Source organism: Pelodiscus sinensis, chromosome 3 (assembly GCF_049634645.1).
Source record: "Pelodiscus sinensis isolate JC-2024 chromosome 3, ASM4963464v1, whole genome shotgun sequence".
In the NCBI taxonomy this organism is placed as follows: domain Eukaryota; kingdom Metazoa; phylum Chordata; order Testudines; family Trionychidae; genus Pelodiscus; species Pelodiscus sinensis.
Window position 1 is genome coordinate 92618429 of NC_134713.1, and position 17407 is coordinate 92635835.

The following is a 17407-nucleotide window of genomic DNA, read 5'->3' on the forward strand; positions in this document are numbered from 1 at the left end:
GGGCTGCAGCCCCTAAAGCCTCTTTCTTAATCCAGCTCTACTGCTGGGGGCCAAACAAGTGTGCCTCTCCCTTGTGCAGCAGCTCCCTCCTGGCCCTGCTGCAGCTGGGGGAGAGGCACGCTCCTCCGGCCCCAGCTGGGAGCTGCCACTGCTGGCAGCTCTGTGCATGGCAACCCTGAACCCCAGCATGAAACTTATTAGATGGCTGTGTAGCTTACAGGGAACTTTGGTTCCTTTCCTTTGGGTGCCTTTCTTTGTGTTCTAATAAATAAATATACACAAAGCTCTTGCCAAAAAGGATGCCAATAAATATCTTGTTAAAGTGTGTGTTTGTAATGTCTAAATCATAGCGTTCTGGGAGCTAAGCCAGATACATTAATACCTAGAAACCAAATAAAAGGTAAAGTAAGATATGATTTCTTAATTTTGTTAGCATGATTTCTCAATCTGTGCACCAACGGTAGGTTTTGCATTTAAAATGTCCCTGGCATGTAAGCAAAGGAAGAAATGAGATAATTAAAATGAGAGTTGCCCTGAAGGAGACCTAAACATTCCAACCCCCTAATTCCACAGGGAGGAAGGCATCACACAGCAGCAAAAAAATTGCCAGCTGCCAACGTTCATAACATTAAGGCTCTCTCATGTTAAGAGTTCCTTTTTCCTTCCTCATAAACTCAACAACAGAAGCTAAATAATGGGTTTTGAGCATTGTAGTATAGGGAGTGACCAAACACGTAGGCAGCAGAGGCAGAAACAGTGGGACTGAGAAAGCCAATTTCCTCCTATAGGAAAGGTGTAGTATGCACTCCCATATTCCTCTGCTGGCAGAGTAGATATGAGGCTATGATCTAACCAGAGAGAGAGCCCTTGTGGACTGGCTAGTACTTTGAGAAGAACTGTATTTGCACTCTTCAAGCACCAGCAGAAAAGTTAAGGTTGCCTTTTGCATGAATGCAGGGAAAGGGCAGTCTGCATCTTCTCCTCGACGTAGTGCCCAAGACTAACCATAGAAGACATAAGAGTCTTTTATTTTATCTTCTTCTGTTTTTTGAAAGTACAAAAACTTTCAACTGGGACAAGCAGATGGAGGGATGTATTTATTCCTGCAAGCATAGCTCAAAAATGGGGATGAACAGATTTTAGGATGTTCCAAAACCAAGATGTATTTCTAGATTAAATATGTCAGTAATTCACAAATCCCAGAATACAATTTACATAGAAACAGTTTTAAAAGAATTACCCTTTTTCTCCTTCAATGAAATACCTACACTTCATAAACAGATGCAAAGGCGGAAACATACAGATCAAGCTGGAGGCCAAACATTGGACTGTGTGTGTGTCTTTTTCTATATACTGATGTAACTCAGTGGTTTAAAGTTTAACTGTACTTTTTAATAGCAGCATTCATATGAGAGGTATTAGTGTTGGCAAAGCATAACAGAACACTTAATGCATTTATGACAGTGTATACATCAATATTATCACACTTTATGTCACTTACCTGACAGTAATAGTTTCTTCTATAAATAGAGAATTCAGTTCAGAAAGACACAGCCCCTGCATATGTACATTCACAAGCATCGTATGTATCCTATATATTGGCACACAGACTAATTTTAACATACCACAGATGGAATACGGTGTGAAGAGAAGAGGGCACCAACTCTCTGCTCACATATGCTTATTTAGAGATAGAGGGCTCAGCTGTGACTGGACCAGGTAACTGAAAAATTGTAGCCCCTGGGCCTTAGTCTCTGTTGCGCCTCACTTTGAGTTGGATGTAAGTGACTGCACTAAGTGCATGCAAAGTAGGTGATCAGCACTAACAAAGTGGGAGATTTTCATATACCCGGGATGACCATTCTTACTGAGCATCTGAACTGCATCCGAGAATCTTGAAAAGTTTGAGAGCCAAGGTGTGCCTGCCAGGTTGCAGGGCTTCTGCCCCATGGGAGGAGCCTGCCAGGGCTAGGAACTTCAGCCGTGCCGGGAGGGGGTGTTTGAGACTTAACCTTTGCAGGAGGTGCCTGTCAGGGCTTTGGCCCTGCTCAAGACCCAGCAGGCATACCCCATAGGGCTTAAGCACCTAGAAGCTGGAATCTAACACGGAGCATATGGGAGTCACCCCCATTTATGTGGTGCCACAGAGCCCCCTTCCTGTACTGCAGTTGCTGCAGCCAGTAAGCTAGGAACTGTCACTGTGGGAAAAGGCAACAGTGAACAGCTGGGAGCTGCAGGGAGAGCCACTGCATTAGGCCCTCTCTGCAGCTCCCAGCTCTCTGTTGCTGCCTCTCTAGAAGGAGCCAGTACCCGGGAGCTGCAGAGAGGGGCTTCTGAGGGCAAAGGGGATGGGAGACGCTGGATATGCGGAGAGGCATGACTCAAGCGGTTGGGTGGAGGCAAACCTTTAAGCTGTGCCCTACCCCCTCTCAGCAGGCACCAGTTGTCTCTCTGCCACAAGGTAGAAGCCCTTAGCCCCCACCCATCTCATATGCAGAAAACGGTGGGGCGTGGGAGGCTTCGTGATCTGCACTTGAACTGTGAAAGAGCCACATGTGGCTCATGAGATGCAGTCAGTCTGGCCACCCCATTTACATAACACTGCATTTAAAATGCACAGACGCATTTCAGATCCACTTTGCCCTAGTGCAAATAACTACAAAAAGTGCAAGGCACCAAAGAACCAACACTTTGGGCTCCTCTGAATGGAAGGGCCAATCAGGTTAAGTGCCAGGGTCAGCACTGGAGTCCCCAGAAAGGAAAGGGCCTCATGATTGAGATTCTCAGCTGCTTCTCCATTGGACAATGGCGCTAGCCCTGCATGAAGGGCACTGTGGAGAGAAGTTACTCTATGTCACCCCGTGCTGCAGGGGGTGGCTTGCTGATTCACTGGCACCCAAAGACATTCGCAGGAAGGGTACATAGTTATTTACATGATTTATGAATAAACTTTCCCTTCTAACAGGAACCAAAAGGCTTACTTTTATCTGCACCGTTTGGATTTCATCACATTCTTTTTCAGAAGCAGATTTCTTTGTCTGTCCTCGCCGGTGACCAAACTTGCATTTGTTCCTCATAACCTGCTCATCATCTTCAATTGGTCTCCGTACATATTTGAAGCGATCTTTAAGGGCTCGTTTCCATAGCAACTGCATAAAAAAAACCCACCATCATTAGAATCCATCAGGAGTTTGCTCCACTCTCTTAAAGCAGGTCATTATCTACTATTTCTAGACAAAAGGAAAACTGACAAGGACTGGTAGGTATAATTTTTTAGCAAGTTTCTACAGTTTATATACTTAGGCACCTCAACCCAATATGCAATGGCTGTCCCAAAGAAAAGCAGGCAATTGCAGCATGAGCCCCAAAACAGGCAAACTGCAATTTCAATGCCACTCAGTCAAATCTGCCTCCTACTATCACCAATTGCCATCAAATTAGTATTTTGTAGCTTTATATGAACCAGCATCAAAAGAGAGAAAATGGACAATTAAAAGATGAAATGTACTATTTGAAGCTCTTTGTTGTTTTCTTGCATTTAATCCCAAACCCACTGCCCCAACCTGTTCCCCTGGAAATGTCTGTGGTGTACCAGCTTGTTGGAGATGGTAACATAAAACTTCACATTTGAAGCATACCAAAATGTGGAGAAAACACCTTGTTTTTCATTTGGTATAGTCAAGATAAATTTTGGAGCAGACATATTTTATTGAGGCTCTTTTAATTTACAAGCACTTCCTTAAGAATTAATGAGGGTATGTCTACACTACAACGTTAATTCAAACTAACTTAGTTCGAATTAACTAAGCTAATTCGAACTAATGGATCTAGACTAAAAAACTAGTTCGAATTAGCGTTTTGCTAATTCGAACTAGCATGTCCACATGAAGTGGACCCTGAACCAGGCTTAAGGATGGCCGGAAGCAGTGCCGGCAGGGCATCAGAGGAGGACTTAGAGTGTGGAGATGCTGTCTCAGGCTAGCCGAGGGCTGCGCTTAAAGGGTCCCGACCCCCACCCCGGACAGACAGTTCTCAGGGGTGCCCTGCTTGCAAAGCAGTCCTGGCTTGGAGTGCCCGGAGTACCCACACTGGGCACATCACAGCACTCGGCCATCAGACCGGCTGCACTTGCCGCAGGCTGCCATCTGGGGAGAGGGGGCAATCGGGGGGCTGCAGGAAAGGTTCCACCCCAAAAGCCCGCAGAGCCAGCCCAGTCCTCCCCATCGGGGGCGCGTACCCCATTCCTCCCTCACCTCCTTCCACTTACCCTTCCCTAGCCCCCCTTCTTATTGATGTACAAAATAAAGGACAAATGTGTTCAAAAATGGAATCTGTCTTTATTGAACAAAACTGGGGGAGACTGGGAAAAGGAAGTGGGAGAGGGGAAGAGAGAGGCTGGGAGAGGGGAGGGCAACTACAATGATCAGGGGTTGGAAACAGGTCCCATATGAAGAGAGGCTAAAGAGACTGGGACTTCTCAGCTTAGAAAAGAGGAGACGGAGGGGGGACAGGATAGAGGTCTCTAAAAGCAGGAGTTGGGTGGAGAGGGTGCATACAGAAAAGTGCTTCATTAGTTCCCATAAAGAAGGACTAGAGGACATCAAAGGAAAGGAATGGGTAGCAGGCTTCAAACTAGTAACAGAAAGTTGTTCTTCACAAAGCAGAGTCAACCTGTGGAACTCCTTGCTGCAGGAGGCTGTGAAGGCTAGAACTAGAACAGAGTTTAAAGGGAAGTGAGACCAAGTCATGGAGGTTGGGTCCATGGAGTGGTATTAGCCAGGGGGTAGGAGTGGTGTCCCTGCCCAAGGTTTGTGGAAGGCTGGAGAGGGATGGCACGAGACAAATGGGTTGGTCACTGTCTTCGGTCCATCCACTCCAGCGTCCCTAGGGTTGGCCGCTGTCGGCAGACAGGCTACTGGGCTAGATGGACCTTTGGTCTGACCCAGGACGGCCATTGTAAGCTCAGGGCTCAGGGTCGGGGGTCTCAGTGGACCCCCTTGATTTTCATGCACACCTGCTCCTGGGTGGCCAGGCTGGCAGCTCTCCTGCCCTAGACGGCCACTTTCCTGTGCCTAGTGCGGAGATCATGGACGAGGTCCACGATGTCCGCATTAGCCCAGGCGGGTGCCCGCCTCTTGCGGTCCCAGGCAAGCTCCCAGGAGCCGCCAGCCTGGTCCCGGGAAGAGGGGGAGGGCTGGGAGGCATCGGGTAGGTGGCTCGATCTGTGCCAGGTGCAGGGTCTGCTGGCTGGGTGCTGGCAGGCTTGCACCTGGCACGGGCACCGTAGCCAGCCCGTGCCCCTTTAAGGGGTCCGGGGCCGGGAGGGGGGCAGACGAGTTTCCCTGGTGTTGGCCAGAGTGGCCACCAGGGAAACCTGGGGAGGGCTAGCCTCCCACTAGTTCGAATTAAGGGGCTACACAGCCCTTAATTCGAACTAGTAAGTTCGAACTAGGCTTAATCCTCATGGAATGAGGATTACCTAGTTCGAACTAAGCGCTCCGTTAGTTCAAATTAAATTCGAACTAACGGAGAGCTAGTGTAGCGCCTATGAAAGTTAGTTCGAACTAACGTCCGTTAGTTCGAACTAACTTTGTAGTGTAGACATACCCAGAGTTAACTATCTAAGTTGTTTGTGCCTTAATGACATTCCCCCCCAACCATCATTCCGAACACTTGGCATGGAAGGAGGAAGTACTATTGGAAGTTTTGTCTCCAGAAGCTGTTCTTAAGGGAGTAACTCTAGATCAGTTCTTGTAGCACATCCAATACTGGGGGTATTTGAGAAGCACCTGAAAAGTGAAAAACCCAAAACGATGCTAATTTTGACAACTGGATCAATGACTCATTATGTAAATCCTTCCTGCCAGAGTTGCTATTTGTCCTAATATTCACATTTGTGCAATATAAGGAGACAGAACTGAACAAGTATTAAATTGGCTGAGAGGAATCATAGAATACTAGAACTCAAAGGGACCTTCAGAGTTCATGATGTCCAGTCTCCTGCCCCCACAGCAGGGCCAACCACCAGACCATCCCTGATAGATGTCAGACTAACCTGTTCTTAAATATCTCCAGTGACGGAGATCCACAACCTCTCTAAAGAAGAGGTGCTCCCGGAGTTATTCAAATGTATAAAACAAATACACAAATAAGTCTCCATATTTCCAGCACCCCTTCCCACAATTACAAAGTATCAAGCAACTATATTTATTTCCTGAACTTAGAAACACCAGCAAAATAAATAAAGCCAGTAGCACTATAAAGAGGAAGGACTGACTGGTGGCTGGGGCACTGACTTGGGGCATGGGAAAGCTGGGTTCAAGTCCCTGCTTTGTCTCAGACTTTCTATGTGACCTTTAGTAAGTTACTTTGCCTTTCTGTGCCTCATTTCCACATTTATAAAATGGGCCTAGACTTGAGGTGCTTGGCATTCTATGTACCAAACTGCTACCCAACGGTGGCACAAGCAACAGGAGGACACGATGATGTAGAGCTATAAATCCTGCAGAACAGTACTTGTTTCTGAACTTTGAAACCTTGCGCCCATGTGGCACAAGGTTCCTAAATTCAGAATAAGTGCTGTTCTGCAGGATTAACCAGTCAGGCATGAGGCTAGTATCACAAATAAATTTTGGCATGGCAACACTCTGCCACAGTGCCTGCAAAATTGCTGGGATTCACAAAGCCTGAGTTTGGCACTAAGATCCCTATAAAATGAGTGGAGACAAATATGTGCCGCTAAAGGGGATTTTTAAAACCCTCATAATAGGTGGCTCCCAACCTAGATGATCCAGTGGGAGATACAGAGGCAAAGAATGTGTCCTAAGCCCTGCTACTCTGAGTTCAGGACCTCCTTCTGCTTAAGTCTCAGCTGCAGACACTTTTGATATTAGCTGCCAAAGCCATTTTTGACAGGATCCAGGGGGAGGGGCAGTCCTTCCACATAACTTTTAGCACAGAGAGTAGGATACTAGCCTGGGATGTGGAAGATTCCCCAATTCAAGTCCTCCCTCTGCCGAATGAGAAGAGATTTGAACATAAATCTGCCATTTCTCAGGTGAGTGACTTACCTACTAGGCTATGGGATATTCTGATGTGGGTCAATCTCTCCTGTTAAAGCTAATCCATTTGAATAAACTATTACAAAATTCATGGGCATAGGAGGACTAGATTCTGTATTTCTCACCTCCCAGGTGACCATTCTAACCACCAAGTTACAGAGTCAATTCTCATCCTTGCTCATTCTCTCTGGTCAAGGACTCTTTCATTATCAATTCACAGTAGAACAGCTTCGACGGGGATGCCATATCAAAATATCGTATAAATCAGTGATTAGGGTTTCCTCCTGACAACTAGGAGATACTAATTCTAATCTTTTCTCTTCATTGGACAGACAGGGAACTTGACTGGGGATGTTTCACATCCTAGGAGAGTGCTCTAACTCCTGGCTGTATTCTGCAGATTTGCATCATGGCCTAATCTTCAGGTGAGCTCTGAGCAGATGTATCAGATCAGACTCGTCAGGCAAGGAATGCCTATCTTTCTCTGGTTGGTGCATCACTCTGTGGCTTAGGCATCTACACACCGAAACAGCAGTGCACAAGCACATAGGGAAAACTTGTGCTAAAACCAAGATCTTTTAAAGTATCATCAGTTATTCACTAGTCAGACATGAGACTCTCCTGCTGCCCTCCCCCACATACCCTAAAAACTGTTTGCCAACCGATTAGTTTCCCACGCCTACATTTCCAAAATATTCTGTAACGCCGAATTCTGTACATCACTGGAGTACCCAACAGTGCTGACTGAACTGACCCTGAACTGTGACAGTTTGGAGACCAGGCTAGATTGTGGCTGCCACCGAAGGTTCCCAGGTGGATTCCCTGAGCTATTGTGTGGTGCTAAATAGGCTGCTTTGTAGCCACACAACTTGCAAGGGGCCTGGGGTTATGACCCCTAGAGGGGATGGGGAGAAGGTAGTGATGACTGGAACACTGCTCTGGGCCAAGGAGTCAAAGTGGGGGTTTGTTTCCATGGACAATTAAACTACAGCATGCTGGGGGTGGGACTATCTTCCCTGAGCCTATCTGTCCAGGTACAGCCTACTGAATGTGTTAAGAGTTTATTAAAGCAGTTTAAGCCAGACCTGTTTCAAAGAGGACTAGACTGAAATACTCTAATAAACTGTTAATGTGCAACTGCAGGAAGCACATGGACAGCCCCGGCAGATTCACAACCCAGCTTGCAGGGATCTAACTGTTCATGTAGAAAAGCTCTAAGATTACTAACACAGAAAGATAGGGGAAGGTTTTTTTCTTCAATTTGTATTTCCTCTGAGCACCTAACAGCACCCCATATAATAAATCATTTTCTCCTGTTTGTGGGTCATTCACATAAGTACAGGGGGAAAAAAACCTTTAAAAAAACAACAGGAAAGTAATTGTATGCCATGACACTGGCAGGGGAGGGAGTTAGAGGATCAAGACCATACCCAATAATACATTTCAGTGGAGCTGGGAGAAGGAAATGCTTTGGAGAAAATCTGGATTTTTTTTTCCCAACAATGCAGTAATCTTTTTCATAACTGACATCTTTTTCTCCTATAGAGAGAGGCCTTTAATCTAGAGATAGACTGAGGTCAAGTGCATACCTATTGTGTCTTTAGGTTGCCTTTGCCTATATATTATGTGAATAAGTGGACCATGCATTTATCTATGTAGTATCTACATAAAGTGGTCTGTAAGTAAACTGTAGAAGATTTTATTTCACATTTTTCTCAGTAGCTGCATCTTTGCTAGCAACCAGATGAAACGTTATTTTCTGAAGTGACTGAATAGTCTCTCTCCAGTCCTCATGTTTACAGTAGGAAATTGTTCTGTTTTCTCGGTGAAGTGAGTCATCAATAATATTTTTAGGTATTCGATGAAATGATGCACTTGATGCTTGTAGAAGAAAACTTTGCATAATAATATTCATGTTAGCACAAGAACATTTTCCGGTGTAAGCTAATTTTCTCAGCAATGCATCACAATCCTCTCAGAACCAAACTTCCAAAGAGCTGCTTTATTATGATAGAGCATAGTAAGGTTGAGGTAGAAATTGTTGCTGTAACCCAAGTTTTAAACCTTTATTTTGTGTTTGGTTAATAGTAGATTTCATCAGAGAAAAGCTGTGTGGTCGCACAAGTACATCAGGCACACATAATGTAAAGCCAGTTAATTAATTTGATACTTAAATGCTAGCAGACTATATCCTTTCTTGCTTTTCTTTATGCACCCTGACCTGCTTCCAAATCCCTACCCTCCCTACCTAAAACCCTGAACTGCTGGCAGCCTCCCTCTTCCCCTTAGCAGGGCACCCATTCCCCCATGTCTCCATTTCTCCCTAACGGTCTTCAGCCCCCTACTTATCCTCTTATTACAGAGAATTGAACCATTTTATACATATTCTATCCACTTCCTCCACTATCCATCTCACAACTAGAGTATGCCTAGTAGGTCCCAATTACTATAACATCTCTTCTAGAGACCCATTTCCCCAAGATGTCCTACCAGAGACTGGATAATGCGAGGTGCAGAGAGCGCCCAGGTGCAGAGACATGCAGATAGGGAGAAGGGTGCTCAAGAAAAGTCAGTGGAGTAGCACTAGCACTTCTTTTCCCTTTTCCATCTAACAAATGTCAATGGTCCTACTGCTATCAGCCATAAAGAACCACTGGAGGACCTTAAGATGAGAGCTGAAGCTGTGTGTAGAGAGGAGGAAATCAGAGGTTGTTCCCCCTTTTTCTATGGGCTACCTCAGATGTGGTGATAGCAGCTACAGTGACACATGAACACACAGGCATATCTTCTTATTCATCACTTTTAGGTACTCAGGGCTGCAGGAGCAGAGAACCATTTGAATTTTAGAAGGTGCACTGGACCCTCCATCAGCTTTTTGATGGGAGAATGATTTTTTCAAATATCCTCTCAATGAAGTTTTTACACTTACAAAGACAGCAGCTTCTGACTTTAGTCTTTAAGAGTACGTCTAAGCTACAAAATAATGTTGACCTAAGATACGTTGTCATGCAGCCTCTCAAATCACTTTTGCATGTCCACACTATGCTCCTAGAGTCAGCAGTGCATGTCCTCTCTAGGAAAGCTGACCCTGTTATGGGATGGCTTCTGAAAGGCAGCTACAGTTGATGTAAGCAATGCAGCATCTACATCGATAGTGCATCAATTTACCTATGTCAATCTATGTGTGACACCTCTTGCAGAGGTGGAGTTATTAAGCTGGAGTAGCTGGTGAGTTACGGAGGCAGGAGCAACAATTTAATATAGATGCTTACAGAGTTAGGTTAATGTAAGCTGCCTTATATCCACCAGGGCTAACTAACTAATTAGGGGCTGGGTATCGGAGTCCAGTAAACCAAGTTTTATTTCTCACTTGAAAAATAAGATGAAATCCACTAAAAAACTTTCTCAGCTTTGGTAAAACCTTTATTTTAGGTTATAATTTAAGAACCATTTGTCTGACACACTTCAGATTTGGTAGGGGAAAAGTCTATAGATATCAGATAAGCTACTGTGAAACAATAGTGGACAAAAGACTGCTGATCATTCACCTCACACCAAAGAAGAGAAGACTGAGCAATCTTCCCTCCCAGCATCTTGAGCTGTGGAGGAATGAAATAAAAATTCCTGTAAAGAAGAAATGGTTATCCCCAATGCTGCTTGGACTTCAGGAAGAGGACAAGATTTCCAAGCATAAACAAGGGATCACCAGAGGTTTAGCTTCAGTTAACCCCAGAAGGCATACAGAACTTGCACATTACAGCAGCTTCGATTACTCTTTGAAATCTAAGACTGTAACTCATTTGCACATGTATGTTTACCTGTTTTAACCTTGTAAATAGCATTTATTTTTCCTAATGAATACATCTAACTGGTAAGATATTGACCGACTTGAACTTATTGTTAGGAATACAGTCTGTCTAATCACTTGGGCTTTTGCCCTGTGCATATGCACCCATATGTTATCAGCTCAATTGGAGGATAAAGGGCCAGATTTGTAAAAAAAATTATTTAAACATCCAGCGGGATTTTCAAAACTGCCCATGAACCTAACTCTCATTAATTGCAACATCTACATGCTTTTGAAAATCCCTCTATCTGCTTCATTAGAATCCTGGCCATAAGTATTTATATTTGGTCAAATAATTAACTTGCTTGTTTTCATGTGCCCAGAGAATAACATGGAACCATTTTTTTAAAAAGCAAAATAATTCCTAACATAGCACTTATAAAATATGTTTTATCTCTGATGTTAAATAAATATTTGTAGGACATGATATATTTAACATATATTACTCTGCCAGTTTTAAATATCATTTTAGTTAGTTATTTTGCAAATTTTTCTTGTAATCTCCTCTGTATCTTGGAGACATCTTTTAACCGATTTGTCAGGAGCCACCTATGTAGAGCTTTAAATCTCTTTCCACGTTCAAAGTTTAAAACACTTAGCTATTTCATCCTCCTCCTCCTCACACAAATTAAGAGTTTAGCTAAATCCATTCCTGTAATACGATTTCCATAAGCTTCCACAAACCCCTTCTCCCACAAACTGTTTCATCAGCTGAGATAAGATTGCCATTACATATATTTATCCTGCTTCCTAAGTGCTGGCAGTCAGTGAGATGTGCTCTGGAGAGCAAGTGGAGATGTCTGTTTAGCCATTCTTAAAATGACTGCTGGGTCACTTTATTTTTACTAACACCACAAAACCAAGAAGATTTATAATGTTCATCGGAAGAGGACAAGGGGATTACTCCATGTGTCTGACACAGAAGGAAGAGGATTACAGGCAGATTAAATATTGCAATTTGCTAAAGAATAATCATTTCGTATGCAACAGTTATATAACAAAAAAAAAATTCTCTCCACTCCCAAATTACATTTGATAAAACAATTATTTGCTTTCTGAAATTGAAATGTGGTAAAACTTGTTTTGTAGAAACTGTCTAAAGTGAACCAAAACGGAGGTCATTAACTGCTCATATCCAGATCTTTCAGTTATCCCAGATAGAGGGCTTCTACTGAGACTCTGCACCCCTAGTCCACTCCTGCCTTCTCCCTCTCTTCTCCCTCGCTGACCAGACACCTACCCCAGCCTGCTGGTTTTCTTACTATTACTTGGGTAGTGGCAGTGGATTTTTATCCCCAAAATCTAGGTTTTTAAGATTCTGGGTGGAAGCTTTATACCAAAGCCTGGAAAGATAAGGTTTTGGGGTATTTTTGCAGGCCCCCACTTCTGCATTCATCATGCCAGAGTGGGGATTTAGCCTTGACAACTTGATTTTCCTGTAAGTCAGTTGAGAAATCTAGATAACTGAAGTCAACGGAAGAGCTTACAAGGGCTTTTAGGCTTGGGTAACATTTTGTTTATCTGTCTGCCTTGATGTTTATGCTATTATTTCCTGAGGGTCTACTGCTTTGTTCTGTTTGGTATACACTGTCTTCTGGCACTGAAATTCCCACTTCATCTTCAGGCTGTTTTCTCTGTTATGTTTAGCACAGACTCTTTCAATGCTTTTTCAGAGACTACAGACAATCCCTAATTATCCAAGTTTCTAATGATCAAAAATAGGAATGAATTCCCCATATTCAAAACTGATTAAATCCAAGTATCTGCTTGTTTCAGGTGTCTAGTAACATATTTGAATCATCAGTGTTAGCAGTAATGGTGATTCCAGCAACTTCTTTATTTTCTATTTGTGCAAAACATTTTTAGAAGAGGTGACATGAGAAGCATCATGTTTCTGGTCTGCTGAGCCCAATTCCAAATGAAAGAATCTGGCATCTGTATGTCCTTTTAAAGCATCATGAATTAGGGCCGTGAACAGGTAACCAGTTAATTGGTTACCCAGGAGCAACCCCAGTGGCCAGTCCCAGAAGCCAGTGGCAAGCAGCAAGCAGCTTCCCTAGCCCCAGCCCCAGCGCAGGAGCCGGGAGTGGAATCCTGCTTACTCAGTTAACTGGTTAGGTTAACCTAATGTTTAATATGGTTAGCTGATTATTTGGGATTTTACATCCCTATATGATTCCACTGTTGTAAATTCTTATAATTGTATTTTGATTCTCACAATAACTGGTATTTTTTCTTAAAGCCCCATCTGCTGGAGTCATGTGTATACTTAAGAAACTTGGCTTTCCTTCAAAAAACAGTCAACTTCTAGTTCTCATGGTTGCATTAAAATGTGACCCATGGGTTCATAAAACAAAAGCCAAATAAAAATAACCTCCTTCAAATGGGGGGAGGAGGTCTCACTCAAACTTTTAACATTTGAAATTAGCAATATTCTGACACTTTACGTTGTCTTTTTTTCATGTTTTGTTGTTTCTCCCAGCTATGTTTCCCAGTAACAGAATGAAATGTCAAAAATAAAGCAGGCACTATACCTTAACAGAAGCCTCTGCCCCTCCCAGCTGCTTACTCTGTCTGCATTATGCCACTCCACAAATACAGTTTCTGCTAGCAAGGTACTAACGCAATGTCCCCAGCCAATGCAAAAGGGATAAACCATTTGTCAAAGAATAGTTTTATAAAATGATTTATAGCACAGTTTAACCAGGTCTACATATGAAAGCTGCTTTAGGATTTTTCCTACAATTTTCCATATCTTTTCCAAAAATAAATTTCTATGGATGGGACCTTAGAAACACTCACAAATGGAATCTTTACAAACTGGGCCACAATCATGCCAGTGACCCAGACATAGAACTCCTATCACAGGACAGGGAATTTGCTAATTTCAGTGTGGTACCTCACTATCATAACGCCAAATGAAAGGAGAATAGAAATATTCTCTACTTCTCAATCATCACATTTTCCTTAGATCTTTTAGATTTTCTGCAATGATTGTATGAAAGATGCATCTCTTCCAGCAAACCCCCTTTTACCTCTGACAGTCTTTACCAGGAACTGTTGCCTATCTCTGTCAAGTAGTTACTGTGTTCACATCTTTTTAAATGAGACAGGAAAAAGTATATTCTGCTTCCCAATGTACCTTTTCCTGCCTCATTTAAAAAGACGGGAACACAATAACTACTTGACAGAGATAGGCAACAGTGAACAAGCTCACTCATGATAAGTACAATGCAGTGCAGTAGCATAAGGCAAACACCCAAAATATATTATAATGTTTATATCTCTCACCTATTAATACAATTTTCAACTGGTCTGGCATACTAGCATCATCATCATGATTTTTTAAACAAACAGATATCTAATATTTATCCCATTACAGCTTTTTAGAAAACAAGCATATTACAGAGAAAGTCAATGCAAGCAACAACGAGGTAGCTTCCCACTAGTAATTATGCGAGTATGATTTGACAGTGATTTTGATAAACAACATGTAATTTAATTAATCTTGTGCAACTGCACTGCTAACGATTTAAGCACATTATCTGGCATACATAACTTAAAAGAAGCTGCTGCACTAACCAAAATAAAAACACTGATATTAGTTCTCTCTGAATTAGTCTGAACCAATAAATATTTAAAAAGTTTCATTATTGGTAGAGATTTAAGATAAACTGAGAACAGTACTAATTTATGATACTTACAAAGCCATTCCCATCATCATCAAGGAATGGATATGCCTGAAGCAATGCATTGACGACAACATTATACTGCTGACTGTTTGGATATCTGTTCAAACAAGATAAACAAGCAAATATAGGAATAGGTAGCATGTTAGACACTTTTTATTAATTTGGTTTTTTTAAAGACGATATCTCATTCAATTGATAGTGTTCAAAATATTATATATTAAATTGCACATTAAAGGACAAAGACATTTTCCTAAAAGTAATGCCTGGAAAGATCCTTTATCGCTTTAATCCAAGTGCATCATTAAAACCCACAGTCTTTCCACTGACTTTTCTAGCTTTGGATCAATGCCTTTAACCCCATTTAAATTTACAGTTTATAGAGACTGGTCTCCTAGGAATTTTATTGTGCAGTCAGTTGCACCCTCTCCCCCCGCCAAAACAAAAGAATGAATCCAAAATTATTATACTTACAGTGATCCTTCTAAGTATTTTGTCATATCCGCTTGTAAGAATTCAATAATCCTTATTCTCATGCTGTGGTCAGGACATTTCCTTTCTGCTAATATGCACTGGACATCATAAGGAAACTCTGGTAAAACATATGAGTTTGTCCATTGTACTGTTTCACATCTTGCAAAAACATGTTTCATATTTTTTCTGTAAAAAGGAAGGGTTGATTATATCAAAGATTATCGGATGCACAAATAGTTACTTTTTATCCCCCGACTGTGGGAAACTAAGCAAAGGGGAAAAAATAAGTCAGGTATTTTTATAAGAAAGAATATTTTGGCCATACTGATTAGAAACTACGGGTATTTTAGACGTGATCAGAGATGCCTATTATATTTTGCTTTCTCTTGGTTTCTGCTTAAGTTAAGAATAAAGTTCCATACAAAACATAATAAAATCAAACAATGTATATTAAAATAGTTAAATAGTTACATAGTGCCTTAAATCAAGTGCTAGGAGAAAACAACCAAACTTTTTCATCAAATGAATACACACAAAATGCTCTGTGGCACAAAATAACATATATGGATGATAATATTAGTTATTTTAGCAATTAATATTTGGCTCTAATCAGAATAAGCATTAAGCCACAGTTTTAGAAAAAAAAAATCAGTAAAGATACACAAGCCTAGACCCTGAAAAGACATCCGTATGTTTAATTTTAAGTATGCCAGTTGTCCCATGGCTTCATTGGGTGCTGTCATGTGCATATCTTTGCACAGTCAAGAGTCTAAACATGTCTACATAAGAACAGCCATACTGCTAAGACAAATGGCACATCTAAGCCCATTTTCCTGTCTTTGGACTATGGCCAATAACAGATGCTTCGAAGCGACTGAACTGCCACAGCGACCAAGTGAACCATCCTATCATCTAGTCCCAGCTTCTGACAATCAGGGACTCGGCGTCAGGAACAATTAGACCATGTGACTGCAACCTTGACCATCTCGGCTAATAGCCATTGATGGACCTTTCCTCCAGGAACATATCTAAATCTTTTTTTTAATCCAGTTATACTTTTGGCCTTCACAACTTCCGTAGGCAATGAGTTCCACAGGTAGATTGTGTACTGTGTGAAGTACTTCCTTTTGTTTACTTAAACCTGCTGTCTATTTCATTGGTGACTCCTTAACACTTCCTTATTCACTTTCTCCACATGATTTGTCATTTCATAGATTTAAGTAATATATTCTTCATCATCTAACAATCTGAATAGTCCCACTCTTTTTAATCTCTCCTCATATGGAAGCTTTTCCATCCCCCATATCATTTTTATTGCCCTTTTCTGTATCTTTTCCACTTCTAACATATATTTTTGAGGTACCAAGGCTATAGTTCTGCCATTCATTTATACAGTGCATTTATAAATATTCTAGATGTCCTTAATTGAAATAATTTTTGCTTTTCTTCATTTTAATCATAGTTCTGGGATGGGGATGCGGGGTTGTATGCAGGCTGTCCTGGGAGAGAGGACAACTACAGCCCTGTCACCACAGCAGCTTATGGCCGGGTGAGAAGTGCCTAGTCATGGCAGCTGCAGCAGGCACAACAAGAGGAGGAGATCATGACCCCCAGCTGGGGGACAGACAGAGACACAGACAGGCACACACAGACAAACTCTCTAATATATAGTAGATATCTGTTCCTCTCTGCACTCCTGCTCCCTGCTGTCCCAATGGGGTTATAGCAGACCTGGTTCCCATCTCTGGCCCCTTGCTGCCACCATATGATCATTATACAGTATGGCTGTGTCTACACTGGGCCACTTATTCCGGAAAATCAGCCGCTTTTCCGGAATAAGCTGCAAGCTGTCTACACTGGCCCTTGAATTTCCGGAAAAGAAATGATGCTCTACTGTACAAAATCAGCTGCTATTCCGGAAAAACTATTCTGCTCCCGCTCGGGCATAAGTCCTTATTCCGGAACACTGTTCCGGAAAAGGGCCAGTGTAGACAGCTCAGTAGTCTTTTCCGGAAAAAAGCCCCGATCGCGAAAATGGCGATCGGGGCTCTTTTCCGGAAAAGCGCATCTACATTGGCCACAGATGCTTTTCCGGAAAAAGGGCTTTTCCAGAAAAGCAGCCTGCCAATGTAGACGCTCCTTTTCCGGAAAAACTGAAAACGGAATAGTATTCCGTTTTAAGCATTTCCGGAAATTCATGCCAGTGTAGACACAGCCTATAACTATCACTGCTAGCAGTCCTCTCCCTTTCTGTTTTATGAGAAACAATCACATTCCAGGCACATCCCATTGTCCTTGCACAACCAAACCCTTACCTTGCTTTGTTAGAAGAGGAA

General features: G+C 42.3%; 1 protein-coding gene across 10 annotated transcripts in view; it reads right to left on the reverse strand.

Moving 5' to 3' along the window:
- Positions 1-17407, reverse strand: part of SAMD3 (sterile alpha motif domain containing 3) — a 117715-nt gene that overhangs the window by 17361 nt on the left and 82947 nt on the right. For all 10 annotated transcript variants that reach the window (XM_006118591.4, XM_075924150.1, XM_075924148.1 and 7 more), the window contains 3 exons: positions 15072-15257; positions 14613-14697; positions 2982-3149 (listed from right to left, as the gene is read on the reverse strand). In XM_006118591.4, the coding sequence (XP_006118653.2) occupies positions 2982-3149; positions 14613-14697; positions 15072-15257 (439 nt within the window). The remainder of the gene's footprint in view (positions 1-2981; positions 3150-14612; positions 14698-15071; positions 15258-17407) is intronic.